We start from the raw sequence: 16,030 nt of genomic DNA on the forward strand, positions 1-16,030 counted from the left end.
CCCTGCGGGAACACGTCCTTTATAGCATGACTCATAGTTCCACTGCTTGTGATCATTTTCAATAAACTTGTAGGTTTCCTGATGGGTCCAGTCTCTCACAGGGCTTCAAAGAAGTGCTTTTCAGACTATGCTGTAATTTTCTGGTCCCACCCCAGCTTTCCCAGAGAACTTAAATATCTCAACTAAAAATGTCTGAAAAACACTGCTACAGGGCAGTGTTGTGAAAATTGTGGGCAATTAACACATTTGCTTGTTTCACACACTTTTTTTTTTTCTTGCCACGGGATAAATTCAAGAAAGTTAGTAGTTCCTCCATATTCCCATTTCTATCCTAAGTCCTTTGCAATAGATGGGGCTCAGTACGACGAGGAGTTCCTACAGGTGGGTGATAGGTCTGGCTCTGATTTCTCCTAAAATGGAGAATGAAGAAAAGGCCTATTTTTGTCTCCTCTCTTTTTAGCTGATGCGTCTGAGCAAAGTCGGGATTGTTTACACAACAAAAAGGCATGTCTTAGGCACCCAGGCAAATTTGGCTACCAGGGGATGGACATTTGGCAATGCCCGGAGACCATTTTTGTTGTCACGGCGACTGGGGAATACAGAGGTACTTAGTGGGCACAGCTTAAAGATGCTGCTGAACACCCTACAGTGCAAAGCACAGCCGCCCACAGCAAAGAATGAGCCAGCCTAAAATGTCGCTATTGCGGGGTCTGAGAAACCCTGATTTAGGTCAAAGTTAGTTGAGGAGTTTCAGGGACAAATAAGGCGGTTAAAGGAGGTAAACAGGCTACATTCTCAAACCCTTTTCCCAAACACTTTCTCTTAATATAATACTGAGCCCCAGCTATACACAGGACAGAGAGATACATGTCTACCTCTATATGGTACTTTTTGCACTACTTTTTAGCTTTATGCACACCATAAAGCATACCTTTAAAACTTCAGACAAATGAATGGTGGGTTATATAGAACACTCCTTGGGTTATACGCCTTAAAGACTTACAGCTTAAGCTTAATGTACAGAAATTATACTCCCTTTCTCCAAATAGATTTAATTGAAATCCCCTGGTGCAACTAGGGTTCCAACCATCGCTGTAAGACAACTGACATTCATAAATTTTCACTTGTAATAATTAAATAATCCTCTAAAAAGGACAACTCTTCTGAAGGAAATCATGGCAAGATGACACAGAAGTACTATCACATTTATTTACTTTACACACTGACTTCTTTCAAAAATAATTTGAAGTGGCATTATACTAAAGTAAAAATATCTGTATATTCAAAAGTTCAGTTGTTCTTTTGTCATTTAATTAATCCAAGATTTCATTTAGAGCCATAACCTCTATCTCACAGGTTAAAACTTCCAAGTTTACTTCACTTCCTATCTTCCATAGTTACTTGTTCTCAAGGATTAGACAGGCCGTAAAGTTTGATTTTGCTGTTTGGTTCATGAAAGTCATAATCACACCATTTTCTCAAACGGCCTAAGTCATGGTATTTAAACCTGAGGTTCACAAGGGAGAAGGCCACGTGACGAGGAGGACAGTGGGGGCTGGAGGGATGCCACTGCAAGCTGAGGAACTCCCAGCACTGCCCGGCACCCCAGAAGCTGGGAAGAGACAAAGAAGGGTCCTCCCCAGAGCCTCCAGAGAGGGTCCCAGCCTGTACCTGATTTCCAACTTCTGGCCTCCAGAACTGGACAACAGTAAGTTCCTCCTGTTTGAAGCCACCTGGTTTGTGGTACTGCTAGAGCAGGTCAGGAAATAATAAAGATTTGGGCATTTCTTATTTTTCACAAAATACTCCGAAATCTAGCACTGTTATTGTCCTGGTTTGTTATAATGTAAGAGAGAAATTAAAATACAATGAAAGAGTAAAGCATGACTTGCCTCCCGTTGTGGTTGTTTGAAAAATAGTTCCAAATTTAAATTTAACCATGCAGAAAACAAAACTATGAAACTAAGAAACTCTTAGAAATAAGTTCTTCAATGTTTTATCATATTTGATAGCAGCTTTTTTTATTGGTTACAAAACCTAAGCCCATATACAAAATTAGGAACACATTTAGATGCCTCTTTTGAAAGAACGTTTTAGTTTTTTTTAACTGAGTTTAAAAAAAATAAAAACAATGCAATTTTTCAACACTGTTCTGAAAACTTAAAAGTGCAGCAATATACTTAGTTTCCTTTGTCTACGAAATGGTGCAATTCCAATTCCAAACTGATAAGGTCACAACAAATTCAATCAAGCAAATGCATACGTATGTCTGCACTACTTGATGCTAATGTCTTATGTTAGTTCGCGCTTAAAACACAAGAGGAAATAGGAATCGGCACAGTAGAGGCCCAATTTAATCTCGATGTGTGCAAAATTTAAAAGGTAACTGTCAGTAAGTAGTAGGGAGAGTCCAGAAGAAACTAAACTGGAAGGGGTACAATTCACAATATCGAGAAGATTTGGACTTTAAGGGTTTCACTGAAGTTTGTGACCTTAATTAGCTTTGACTTTGTTATTCCTACCTTTAGTGAACACCACATAGTTTCAAAAGTTTCGACTACAGTGTCTGAACAGGATGCAGTTACCATATGAAGCTTTAACTCAAAATTTGGATAAAGAAAAAAGGCACAATGAACTTCAACTCAATTTTATGTGCACAAGAGTTGAAAAATCTGAGCCACCTTAAAGAGAAATTGATTCTAAAATTTATAAAACCTATAAATAATCAGAGGCCAAACCACTATATTAAAACAGATTCTCTAGCAAGTAAAAATCTTGCAGTTTAAACATACGCTTGTATCCATTTTAGATACAAGACAAAACTCGCTCTTTAAAGTGGCTCCACCTTGGCAGATACATATGTTTGTCATGAACGCACACCTGCTATGTGTTGTTTATCAGTGAAAACACCCCAGCTGATTCACGAAGCTCTGATGACATCTGTCTCCTCTTCATCACAGTAAATACACCCCCCATCGGATACTAGATTAGTTTAGATTTTTCCATCCCTTCACATCAACGCATTGGGAAATTATACCCAGTAAACAATAGCAACAAAACCATTTCTGTGACAGCACAAATTATTCAGTTTAAAAATTTTCAAATTCATATTCTTTCATTAATAACTGGGTCAGACAATTTACCGAAAGCAAGGACTTTACATAGTAATACCAAATTTTGCAGAATTGCTTAAAGATCACTGCAAATCAGGTTTATGTCAAATAACTGCAGATTATTCCTCTACACAGATCCTTGTCTGAATCTTTTAATATATGAATATGCTTTTAGAGTAGGATCTGAATTAACTTTCCCAATACTCAAAGAATGAAGTTTTATAACACTTCTAAATAGTTGCTGGTTTGTTGCCAACCACATTATCAAAAGCACTGGTTACTAAGTAAAAAATATTTTAAGACTAAATTACAGTAAACATGAAAGCTCCACAGTTTAAACCCAATATAAATCAACCATATCCAATTATCAATTTAAAACAAAAAATATTAACTCCTGAAAGCTGAAAGCAAGATTTTTTTTTTTTTTTTTAAACATCACCAATTGGTACTTCAGACCTTTGTTTTTTGTTGTTGTTTTATATTTGTTTTTTTCTTTATAGTCAGGGACTCTTGCTTTCAACTTAAACAGAAGTTCAAGTCCGTAACAGGTTGCAGCTCAGGTAAAATACCATGCACAGCATTTGATTACTTCAAAACAGCAGGAACACACAGGCTGAAGTGAGTGGTCAAATAGGGCTTGCTGTTCTCAAAAATTAGGTATAATGGCGAAAGCATTACCATCCATAGCTAAAGTTCTTCCTCCAACCCTGGCTTCTGAGGCAGATAATAAACACATCAATTACTGGTAGATGAAGCACAGTTTTTTTTTAACTTATCTGTTTAATCAATAACCAAGTTTCTTTTTTTAAGTTGCTTTTTTGTGTGTCAGTTCCACCAATGAAAATCATTTGGCTTGTACTTTAAAATCTATTCTTCCACATAAAGAATATGAAAATATGTTTGTGGAGGACAATGATGGAGGCTCAGATCAGACTGCACCTCTTTAAAGTCTTCCAACGTGTATATGCATCATACCAAAGTGTCTTGATCCACAGCGCACCATTTTCCAAAGGAATATCAAGTGGGCAGCTGACATGCCACCACTATGGAATATTCTAAACTGGAGACTGCAGTTGTCAGCATGTGGCACCAGGGAACAGGGAAAAATAGGGTAGTTGAGATTGTTAAGGAGAATTCTAAAACAGTTTAGGAAATCATGCATATGCATTTACAGTCCATGTGATAGTAACTTTTGGCAACTGCAAAGTGACTGAGACATGGCTTGCTTTAGAAGCATCAAAACGAAGAGACATGTGTGTTTTGGAGCCTTTTGTTGTTGTTCTTCTTCTTGTCGTTTGGTAGCCATCTGGTGGTGCTTCGTATTGAATTGGGAAAGATGCTGCACTCAACTGAACTTAAAAATTAAATTCTTTTGTTTGAAGGTTGGCTGTTGGGTCAAAATTGTAAGTACCTCCTTGAGTTGCTTCAGGAATGAGGCTAGGATCTTCATCAATCTATAAAAAACAAAAAGTCCTTATTATGTTAAGATACTACATGTTACGGTATAAGTAGAACTTCTTATGAGAGTTCTATTCAAATGCTGTAAAATCATTCTGTATGTTTCAATCAATAAAAATATTTAAATCAATAATATTAAGAAATTTAACAATTTACTTATTTTAAAAGATTTTATTTACTTGACAGACAGAGGTCACAAGGAGGCAGAAAGGCAGGCAAAGAGAGAGAGAGAGAGGAGGAAGCAGGCTCCCTGCTAAGCAGAGAGCCCGATTCGGGGCTCGATCCCAGGACCCTGGGATCATGACCTGAGCCGAAGGTAGAGGCTTTAACCCACCCAGGTGCCCCAACAATTTATTTTTTTTAAAGATTTATTTATTTTAGAGAGAGTGCGGGTGTGCCAGCTGTTGGGGAGGGGAGGGCAGAGGGATAGAAAATCTCCAGCAGGACTCCCTGCTGACTTCTAAGCCCAAAGGGGGTCTCAATCTCATTACCTGAGCCAAAATCAAGAGTCCAAGAGCTGGACACTCAACCAACCGAGCTACCCAGGTGCCCCAAGTAATTTAACAATTTAATTAAACTGAACACACATTTAAAAAGTGCTCCAATTTTTTTATCCCCCCCCATCCCTAGTCCATTCTTTTTTTTTTTTTTTAAAGATTTTATTTATTTATTTGACAGACAGAGATCACAAGTAGGTAGAGAGGCAGGCAGAGAGAGAGAGAGGAAGGGAAGCAGGCTCCCTGCTGAGCAGAGAGCCCGATGTGGGGCTTGATCCCAGGACCCTGGGATCATGACCTGAGCCGAAGGCAGAGGCTTTAACCCACTGAGCCACCCAGGCGCCCTCCTTAGTCCATTCTTAAGCTTCTGTACCTGTAGATTTATTTCACCTATCTGAACACACATCATTTCTATAATTATAGTTGACCCTTGAACAATACAGGGGCAAGGGGCACCAACCCCTCCCCAATGCAGAGTCAAAAATCCAAGTATAACTTCTGACTCCCCCAAATTTAACTGTGGAAAGCCTACTGTTGTTGACTGAAGCCTTACTGATAAACATAAACAGTTCATTAGCACATATTTTGTATATTATATGTATTATATGCTGTATTTTTAAAGGGATTTTTTTTAAAGCCTTTATTTATTTATTTGACAGACAGAGATCACAAGTAGGCAGAGAGACAGGCAGAAGAGAGAGGGGGAAGCAGGCTCTCTGCTGAGCAGAGAGCCCGATGCGGGGCTTGATACCAGGACCCTGAGATCATGACCTGAGCTGAAGGTAGACGTTTAACCCACTGAGCCACCCAGGCGCCCCTATATACTGTATTTTTATAATGAAGTATGCTAGAGAAAAGAAAATATTACTAAGAAAATTCTAAGAAGGAGAAAATATATTTTTTGGAAAGATTTTATTTATTTATTTTAGAGAGAGAAAGAGAGAGAGACCATGAGAAGGGGGAGAGGAAGAGGGACAAGCAGACTCCCCACTGAGTGGGGAGGCCCACACGGGGCTCGATCCCAGGACCCTAAAATCATGACCTGAGGTGGTCAGATGCTTAACTGACTGAGTCACCCAGTACTCCAGAAAATACATTTACAGTACTGTACTGTATTCATAAAAAACAAAAACCAGGGGCGCCTGGATGGCTCAGTGAGTTAAAGCTCTGCCTTCGGCTCAGGTCATGATCCCAGGGTCCTGGAATCGAGCCCTACATCGGGCTCTCTGCTTAGCAGGGAGCCTGCTTCCTCCTCTCTCTCTCTCTCTACCTGCCCCTCTGCCTCCTTGTGATCTCTGTCTGTCAAATAAATAAATAAAATCTTAAAAAAAAAACCAAAAACCAAAAACCAAAGAAAAACTACCTATAAGTGGACCTGTGCAGTTCAAACACTTGTTCAAGAGTCAACTGTACTATTTCTTCCCATTTAACAGATTACAAATGCAACAAGAAGTGTTTTTTTTGTTTTTTTGTTAAGTAATCTTTATGGGGCTCAAACTTTCAACCCTGAGATCAAGTGTCTCATGATTTACCGACTGGGCCAGCCAGGTGCCCCTCAAAGACCTATTTTTGTATTTTTACCTTGTAATGATGTTTCAAACTCAGTTTTGTTTTTTTTTTTAAAGCTGACTGATGGGCTTCTGGGTGGCTCAGTTGGTTAAGCATCTGCCTTTGGCTCAGGTCATGATCCTGGAGTCCTGGGATTGAGCTGTGAGTCAGGCTCCCTGCTCAGTGGGGAGTCTGCTTCTCCACTCTCCCTGGCCCTCCCCCCTTTTGCACTCTCTGTCAAATAAATAAAATCTTAAAAATAAAATAAAAATTAAAAAAAACTCAGTGATGGAAAACAATCATTAATTTCTTAAAATTTAGATTATTAAAAATAACTAGAGAATGCCACCTCAAGAGTATCTGATAGAAATATAAACTTGTCGTATTAATGATAAAAGGAAAATTCTTAGCAAACTTACAGTATGTATAGGTTTTAATGTACATCCAGGCATAATGCATACTTACATCATCACCAGAGAAATACTGATCTATGATTTCAAATGCTAATTTATATATGTCTTCATTTTCATGTTGCTGTAAAACTTCAATTTTCTCCAAGCCTGATAAAAACAAAAATATTTAATAATTAAGCAGACACAAATAAAAACTGTTCATTTTCACCACGGAAAATCTGAAAGAACTCAGAACACGTTCCCACCACTCTCCAAAGATAACAGTTTTCTAAAAAACAGATAAAACTCTGAGCTGCTCTGGTTGGAGGACCTGTATCTCACTAATTTCTTCCTCTCTACAAACCCCTGAAGTACACTTGTATCTGAGGCAGTAGGTTTAAAAAAACACCTAAGCACTCCATCTGACAGACAAGGAAGCTATATGGTCCAGAGATGTAAAGCGATTTACTGCCAGATGCGTGGCAAGTTAGTGACAGACCTTGAACCAAGGCCTCCCCAGACTGTTTTAGTGGAAGCACACTATCTCATATAGTAATTTTTAACTTTCCCTTTGTTTTCCAAATGTTATTACTTTTATATAACAAGTTTTCAGAAACTTCATGATTGACTCATATAAACAGAAGACAAAGCTTTAAATTTTGAAGTAATTAAATAGGGTCCTTATCTCCTATAACCATAATGAAACTGGGAAACAATTTTCCAGAACTGTAGAATGCTTTCATTTTTATTCTCAATATATTTACTCCATGCATCAGATGCACAAGTCTATAAATTTAAATCCTTAACAGTATTCTTCCTTGAAATGTCTTTTTAGCTAGGTTATTTTGAAATAGTTGCATTTTTTCTTTATATAGTAATATAAAACCCAGAAAAATGGGAATATAAGTGACAAAGGTAATGGATGTACAGTTGTTTATATAATTATAAAATACTAAGTAAACGTGTATCCTAACTATAACTATACCTCCCATAGACCAAAACAACTATATTGATAAAAAGCTGAAGAGTTACAATTCTGCAGTTTAAACTCTCTGGAGGTAAATTGTTCTGTATTAGACTACAATGCTAATTTCAAATTATCTCAAAATATCTTAAAACCAGAATGAACAGTGAATTAATAGTATGAAGATCTACTTCTATGACCATAGATTAAACTCCTTAACATCTCTAGGATAATTTCTTGTTATTAAGAAAATACTTTCAGTCCGAATATTTTATGATGCTATTACGTTTGCTTTCTCTTAAAAAATAAAATGGGTAGTATAACTACACGTAATAACAAGATATAGAAAATAAAACATCACAACAGAATGAGTTAATTTAAGGTTTGGGCAATTTAGTACATAATGAACAGGTACCTTTAAAAATAAAACTTTTTAAAAATATATTTCATAGGTCATTACCAGAGAAATAATTAATATAGTATTTGACATCACAGTTTTCTCATTAAAATGTTGAAGTAACTTCTGTGGTAGTAAGTTCAGCACGCAGCTCTAGCAATCTAAGGCCGAAATAAAATATCTAGACGACTCTGGAATCATTAACCTTTGCCAACAACATGGAACAGTATTTCACAAAGTACGGTCCACAGAATCACATGATATTAGGTGTAACATGAAAGAAGTGTTTTACTGTGGCCGACTCTAAGTTTAACAAAGCTTGTAAGTTTCTCTGCTATAGTGGTTCTCCAGCTTTCAATTTGCTCTCAGGCACTATGGCTTCAAGAGAAATATTTATGTTACCTAAAAAGCAACATAAACCTCTAGGAAGGCACAGAGTGACCTTCACAACCAGTTTTTCCAAAGTATGGATTAACACTTGCTGGAAAATCTTCCTGGAATACTAACATGGCAACAAAGGACAGCAACATACTTTGATGATGGAATGGCAGTGTTTCCTGACAGTTATCTTCCTAATTAGCTGTCTTTAAAGGACTACTGTTTCAGCATTCCAGTGCTCAACTATTTTTCTTCAATCCACTCTTACCTCCACATTCTTCTATGATTTCAGCTATTGTGCTTGCTTCATCACCAGCCATTATCAGAATGTTTTTCAGACCATCGAGGACCACCTGAACAACTTGAGAATCTTTCACAGACAGTAAATTACAGAATGGTGGTATTACATTCTGCTGTACAAGGTACTCAACCTAGGCAACAAAGGAAATATTTTTATTCATATAATTATCTTTTCCCCCAAAAGAACAGAGCACAGGACTTACAAACAATCCGCAGCTCCTAAACATAAAAGAGCAGTATACTTTTCAGTATTAACAATCCTAACAGTTTCTCCATACTCACTTGATCTTTTCTGCCACTTATCGTTAGGTTGCTAATTGCCCAAGCAGCTTCTTTTTGTGTTCCAAAGTCCCCCTGAAGGTTAAAAAAGAAATGATTACATGAATTCTTTATGTGAAAAATCTTAGTTATAATATATTAATGTACATGATAAACTTATAATACCACTGACCTTAGCAAGCTGATGAATAATCATAGGAATTAATCCCGCATCTATTACAGCTTGAACTTGTTGCTGGTTGCCTGCTGTTATGTTGGAAAGGAACCACACTGCTTCCTAAAATTGAACAAAATACGAGGTACCTTTGTTTGAAAAATTATTTTTAATGCATTTATATTTTTATTTTAATGTAGTTTACATATACTATAACAAAATCACTTGAGTTCCATTAGGAGGAATATATCCAAAAAGCAAATAGGTGACACATAATCTCTCATTTTAAACAAGTTATAAACCAAACTTCTACCCATAATATTTGGACCCCAATAACCTAGCATTTATCTATCCAATATGCCTATAAAAGCTAGGCCAATTATTTTATTTTATTTTTAAAGATTTTATTTATTTATTTGACAGAGAGAGAGAGAGAGCACAAGTAGGCAGAGAGGCAGGCAGAGGAAGAGGGGGAAGCAAGCTCCCTGCTGAGCAGAGAGCCCGACACAGGACTCAATCCCAGGACCCTGAGACCATGACCTGAGCAGAAGGCAGAAGCTTAACCCACTGAGCCACTCAGGCGCTCCACAGACCACTATTTTAGACAATGGTAATATGGCACTGAACAAAACAAACAAAAACCCTAACTCATGCAGCTTACATTTTTGGTGCTTAAGGTCCCTCTAAAAAGATAAGGACAGAAATAAATAAAAGACTCAATTTCCTAATAGTCTGTTAAAACTTCTAGGAAAGGAGAATTGTTTTATTATAAAAATATTTACTTGGGAGACATATTTAGAAATTAAGTACCTGATTAGTCTGGAATGGGTCTATATAACAAATTTTATTATAACCTTAAAGAATTTGTAAGTCACAAACCAGCAGGCTCTATTTCAATTTCAGTGTCAAATGTTGTCTCTTCCTCAACAATTAAAAAAGTTCACTATAAATATTTTGCCATCCAATTGTGGTAAGATGTTAAGGACTGGTAAATCAGTGTTTAGAGTACATGGGATACTATTCTTACAAATTTCCCATAGGTTTGAAAAATTTCAAACTAAAATGCTGAGGGAATATGGGGCACCTGGGTGGCTTAGTTGGTTAGGTGTCTGACTCTTGATTTGGGCTCAGGTCATGATTTCAGGGTCCTGGGATTGAGCCCCATGTTAGGCTCTGCACTCAGTGGGGAGTCTGTTTGGGATTCTCTCCCTCCCTTGGCCTCTCACGCCCCCGCTGCCACCACACTGCACTCACTAGTGTGTGCTCTCTCAAATAAACAAATCTTTTTAAAAAAATGTTGAGGGAATACAATAGAGTTTTATTCCACCATGAGGGTCCCATGATGATCCCAAGTGCAAATAACACAAATGCTCAAGTTGAAAAACTTCGGAGGAGACTAACTGGCTGCTGAGGCTGAGTAGGTAACTATATGAACCATTTTTCTTTCCCCCATGATACCTTCACTTAGAGCATATCGATCACAGGCCAGAACTTCTCTGCACCCACTTCTGTCCGGCTTCCTCACTTCTCAGCTCTGTTTCCAATTATGGAATACATTTTAGCTGTAAAAATTACCTATATTATTGAAATTTCTACAGTAAAAATAACTGGCCCAGAGTCTAAAAGACTCTGGCTTCTTTCCCTTCATTGGAACAAATGTATTCATAAAATACACTTTTTGACAACATACTTTTCTTAAGAATCCAACTGTCAAATTATAGTTGGGTAACCATATAAATATAGCTATGACACAGAAGAAATGATCAGTAATGTTGGTTTTGGGGATGGTGGCATTTCAGGAAGATAAAACTACATTAGACTAAATGCAAATCAAAACCACAAGACATCATTTCACAGCTACTAGGGTGGCTATAATAATAATTTAAAAAAAGGAATTGGAACCCTCATACAGTGCTTGTGGAAACGTAAAATGGTACAGCTGCTATGGAAAACAATTTGGCAGTTCCTCAAAAAGCTAAACATAGAATTACCATATGACTGGGCAGTTCTACTCCTAGATATATACCCAAGAGAACTGAAAGCAGGGACCCAAATAGACACTTGCTTGCCAGTGTTCATTGCAACATTATTCACAACAGCCAAAAGGTAGAAAAACTCCAAGTGTCCATCAACAGATGAATGGATAAACAGAATGTGATATATATGTATGTACAGTGGAATATTTGTTCAGCTATAAAAAGAAACGAAGTTCTGATACATGCTCCAACATGGATGGACCTTAAAAAAATTATGCAATGTGAAACAAGGCAGACATAAAAGGATTTAAGTACTTAAGTATATTATTTAACAATTAACAATTAAGTTTGTATTTCAACTCTGAAATTTTAAAAAAGACTTTTTTGATCCTTTAACTTAAGCACTGCCTCTTTTGGTCCAACCTAATTTCACAGGGAGATTAAATTAGGATCTCTCTTTTTATAAAAGATACCAGTCATCCAATGAGAGATTTTGTATGTATTCTCGCTTAGTGGCTACTACTTTACTGACTCTTGCTACTGCCCAATCTATTTTAATAAAAACACTGGTTATTTTATCAGGGGAGCACTTATAACAAAATAACTACAGAGGTGATTTGAAATAATTCTCATCTTAACTATAGTGGTATTGAAGACAATCATGATCAAACACACAGCAACAGAAACAAGGGGACAGTTAAAAATGAAATATACAGAGAGAAAGAAATGAACCAGTGAGGCAATTATATGCCTTACCTTATTTATCTTCTCTTTTGGGTGTGATAAGAGATTGGGGAAGTGTGACAGGACATCGCAGTTGAGAACAACCTGGGTCTGCTCATCAGTACCAGTCACTATGTTGCCAACTGCTCTGAGTGCTGCTGTCTAGGCGGGGATAAAAAACACTATAAATTTATTTGTTTATAATGAAGCGGATTCTCTATTTTTCACAATCCTGAGAAAATTTAAAAATGCAAGGGGTAAATGATTGGCACTTAATGTATTCTTAGACAAAGTACTATATAGAACTGAGAGGCAATTTTGAATTTTAAACAAGTCTTGTAAAAAATGGAAATATATAGAAAAATTGTGTGAAAAACTGCTGAAAAGATTCAAATACTAACAAGAAATGACAATTTAAAAAGTAAAGTTTCATTTTAACAGCAGCTATTTTTTAAATTATTACTTAATTAGTACCACAGAAATATTTTAATAAAGGCCTGTAATGGGCACATATTTCCATCTAGACAGTCACTTTGGCAGAAGTGGAATGAATATCTCTATCAGGTACCCACCCCTAATTAGAGTGAGGAGAAATGAGAGAGAAGGAAATGCAGTTAGGATGCTGTTGCAATTATCTGGTGGGGGAAAAAAGAGTCTTGAACTAAATCAGTGGCTCTAGATAGATAAGGGGCAGACAGATTTGAAAGCTATAAAATAAGAATTAACAGGACTCTGTATGGAGGGGAAATGAAAGGAGGCATCAAGGTTTCAAGCTTGGACTATGTGGTCTACTGAAAGGGGATATAAAAAGAGGAGCAGGTTTGTGGGAGAAGATGATACATTTTAATTTTGTCTGGTTAAAATGGCAATGGAATGCTTGAAGGTAGTTCTTAGGGGAGCTAAGACCTCGAGCACAATTGGCTATTGTCAATCTGAAACTCTGCAAAGAATTTGGGTGAGATAAAGATTTGGAAACCAACAAAATCAGGTTCAGTAAAACAGAGAAGAAATACGGAAGATATGTGCATATCTTGTACATATCTTATACAGAAATATGGAAGACAGAACGGGAGCCTGGTTGTTCAAGTTAACAGGTTATATAGCAAACACAATTCTATACAAGTAAGAAAAATAAGATACTTACTTGAACTTTCACTTCCTGGTGGCTCAGAAGGGGCACAAGAAATGGCACAACCCCTGAATCGATAACCATCTGTATCTGCTCATTACCTCCATCTGTCAGGTATGACAGAGCCCAAACAGTATCTACAAGAATCTACAGAAAGTAAAAAAGAATTACCAGTTTAGGTATTTGTTTGAATGCTTAAAATACATTAGCAAACCTTAGAGGTGGTAACATAAAAAGTAATTACACTTTATTTTTTAGTTTGGTGGCAAAAGTATCTGCTTACCTGATAAATCTACTAAGCAGCAGAGAACTCTCTCAATGCCTACCTCAGACCATTCTCCACAAAAATGAGACAAGTCTGAGACAACGTCTACACTAACTTCTGCATTTATATATCAGACAGATGAATTGGAAAACAGGCAGAGGGGCGCCTGGGTGGGGTCACCTAGGCGTCCGAGTTGGATAAGAATCTGCCCTCAGCTCAGGTCATGATCTCAGACCCCTGGGATTGAGCCCCACATCAGGCTCCCTACTTAGTGGAGAGTCTGCTTCTCCCTCTGCCTCTTCCCCCTGCTTGCATGCTCCATCTCTCTCTCAATAAATAATGAAATCTTAAAAACATACAAACAAATACAGTCCACACCTTCAGCTTTACTAGGAGTCAGAGAATACTACAAATTTCAAATTACCTGTAAGAAAAGAAAAAATTAAAATCTAGTTTTTGTTTGGGCCTCCTGCCCCACGCCTATGTAAGATTTCAGAGAAGAGACGAGGGAAAGAGAGTTAAGTGTTTAAAAGCAACATATCCTAGGTAAAACTATGTCACACTAGTGGGACAGAGACCAAGAACCTCTGATATTTACTATCTGTCCTTCTCAGAAAAATATGCTGATGCCTTCTATACAAGAGGATGAGCTTCATTCAACTAAGAGATGCCTGAAGAAATATTTCATTGTAAATCACAGACTAAAATAAACATGGGACTGGAGTGGAAGAATAATTTACAAATGGTGTATGTTCTGCAAAAATAGAAATATTGCAACTTCAAAAATGGAAGGCCAGAAGGGAGCTATGCCTGAGAGCTGAACGCACCTACAATTCCACCCAGCACTGAGGCCACCCTACTGAAGGGTGTCTGCAGATGTTGTGTGTATGGGCAAAGCCTGTCTACTACTCAGTCTGGCAGTAACAGGTAATAAGATTTATACAGAAACCAGAGTCGTACAACATAACACCCAAAATGTGCAGGCTTACATTGTCATACCAAGAACCAGGAACATCTCAACTCAAAAGGAAAAGACAGTCAAGAGATGTCAATACCGATATGACACAGATACTGAAATTATCTGACAAAGATTTTCAAAGAACTATCATAAAAATACATCAGTGAGCAATTACAAATATATTTAAAACAAACAAATATAGGAAATCTTAGCAAAGAAATAAAAGATATAAGGAAGACTCAAACAGAAAATTTTAAGCTGAAAAAATCAGTAATCCAAACTTAAAACTCACTGGAATGACTCACTAGTAAAATGGAGAAAAGGAAAAAAAAACAACAAATTCAAAGATAGATCAATACAAATCACCCAATCTGAGTAACAGGAAAAACAAACTTCATGAGCGTTGTAGAGCAGTAACAAAAGATCGAACATTGTGCCATCAAGAGACCCAAGAGAACTTTCTGCCGGTGGGCGCCACCGAGTAAGCATCATTAAAGTTCCCTTCCCACTACCATCATGTCTAAGTCAGAGCCTCCCAAAGAGCCTGAATAGCTGTGGAAGTTCTTCATTGGAGGTTTGAGCTTTCAAATAACCAATGAGTTTGAGGAGCCATTCTGAGCAATGGGGAACGCTTACGGACTCTGTGGTGTTGAGAGATCCAAACACCACGTGCTCCAGAGGCTTTGGGTTTGTCACATATGCCCCTGGGGAGAAGGTGGATGCAGCCATGAACACAAGGCCACACATGGTGGATGGAAGAGTTGTGGAAACAAAGAGGGCTGTCTCAAGATTCTCAAAGACCCGGTGCCCACTAAACTGTGAAAAAGATTTTTGTTGATGGCATTAAAGAAGACACTGAAGAATATCATCTAAGAGATTCTTTTGAACAGTATGGGAAAATTGAAGTGACCGAGATCATGACTGACCCGAGGCAGTGGCAAAAAGAGGTGTTTTGCTTTTGTAACATTTAATGACCATGACTCTGTAGACAAGACTGTCATTCAAAAATACCATACTGTCAATGGCTACAACTGTGAAGTAAGGTGAAGATGGTTTTGGTGGGAATGACAACTTTGGTAGTGGAGGGAACTTCAGTGGTCAAGGTGGCTTTGGTGGCAGTCAAGGTGGTGGTGGATATGGTGGCAGTGGTGATGGCTATAACCGATTTGGTAACGATGGAAGCAACTATGGAGGTGGCGGAAGCTAGAATGATTTTGGCAATTACAACAATCAATCCTCAAATTTTGGACCCATGAAAGGAGGAAATTTTGGAGGCAGAAGCCGGCCCCTATGCTGGTGGAGGCCAATACTCTGCCAAACCATGAAACCAAGGTGGCTATGGTGGTTCCAGCAGGAGTAGTAGCTACGGCAGTGGCAGAAGGTTTTAATAACTGCCAGGAAACAAAGCTTAGCAGGAGAGGAGAGCCAGAGAAATGACAGGGAAGCTACAGGTTACACAGATTTGTGAACTCACCCAAGTACAGTGGTGGCAGGGCCTA

The 16,030-nt window shown here is 37.8% G+C and overlaps 1 protein-coding gene across 1 annotated transcript in view; it reads right to left on the reverse strand.

The window, feature by feature from the left end:
* Nucleotides 1-1,992: 1,992 nt before the first annotated feature.
* The window catches only part of KPNA3 (karyopherin subunit alpha 3), a 102,011-nt gene continuing 87,973 nt past the window's right edge, over nucleotides 1,993-16,030 (reverse strand). Inside the window, exons 11-17 of the mRNA XM_032874097.1 lie at nucleotides 13,324-13,455; nucleotides 12,213-12,341; nucleotides 9,499-9,603; nucleotides 9,330-9,401; nucleotides 9,016-9,178; nucleotides 7,082-7,176; nucleotides 1,993-4,567 (exon numbers count right to left, since the gene is read on the reverse strand). Coding sequence (XP_032729988.1) covers nucleotides 4,469-4,567; nucleotides 7,082-7,176; nucleotides 9,016-9,178; nucleotides 9,330-9,401; nucleotides 9,499-9,603; nucleotides 12,213-12,341; nucleotides 13,324-13,455 — 795 coding nt within the window. The 3' untranslated portion in view covers nucleotides 1,993-4,468. The remainder of the gene's footprint in view (nucleotides 4,568-7,081; nucleotides 7,177-9,015; nucleotides 9,179-9,329; nucleotides 9,402-9,498; nucleotides 9,604-12,212; nucleotides 12,342-13,323; nucleotides 13,456-16,030) is intronic.

Source organism: Lontra canadensis, unplaced genomic scaffold (assembly GCF_010015895.1).
Source record: "Lontra canadensis isolate GAN:19392208 unplaced genomic scaffold, GSC_riverotter_1.0 scaffold51, whole genome shotgun sequence".
NCBI lineage: Eukaryota > Metazoa > Chordata > Mammalia > Carnivora > Mustelidae > Lontra > Lontra canadensis.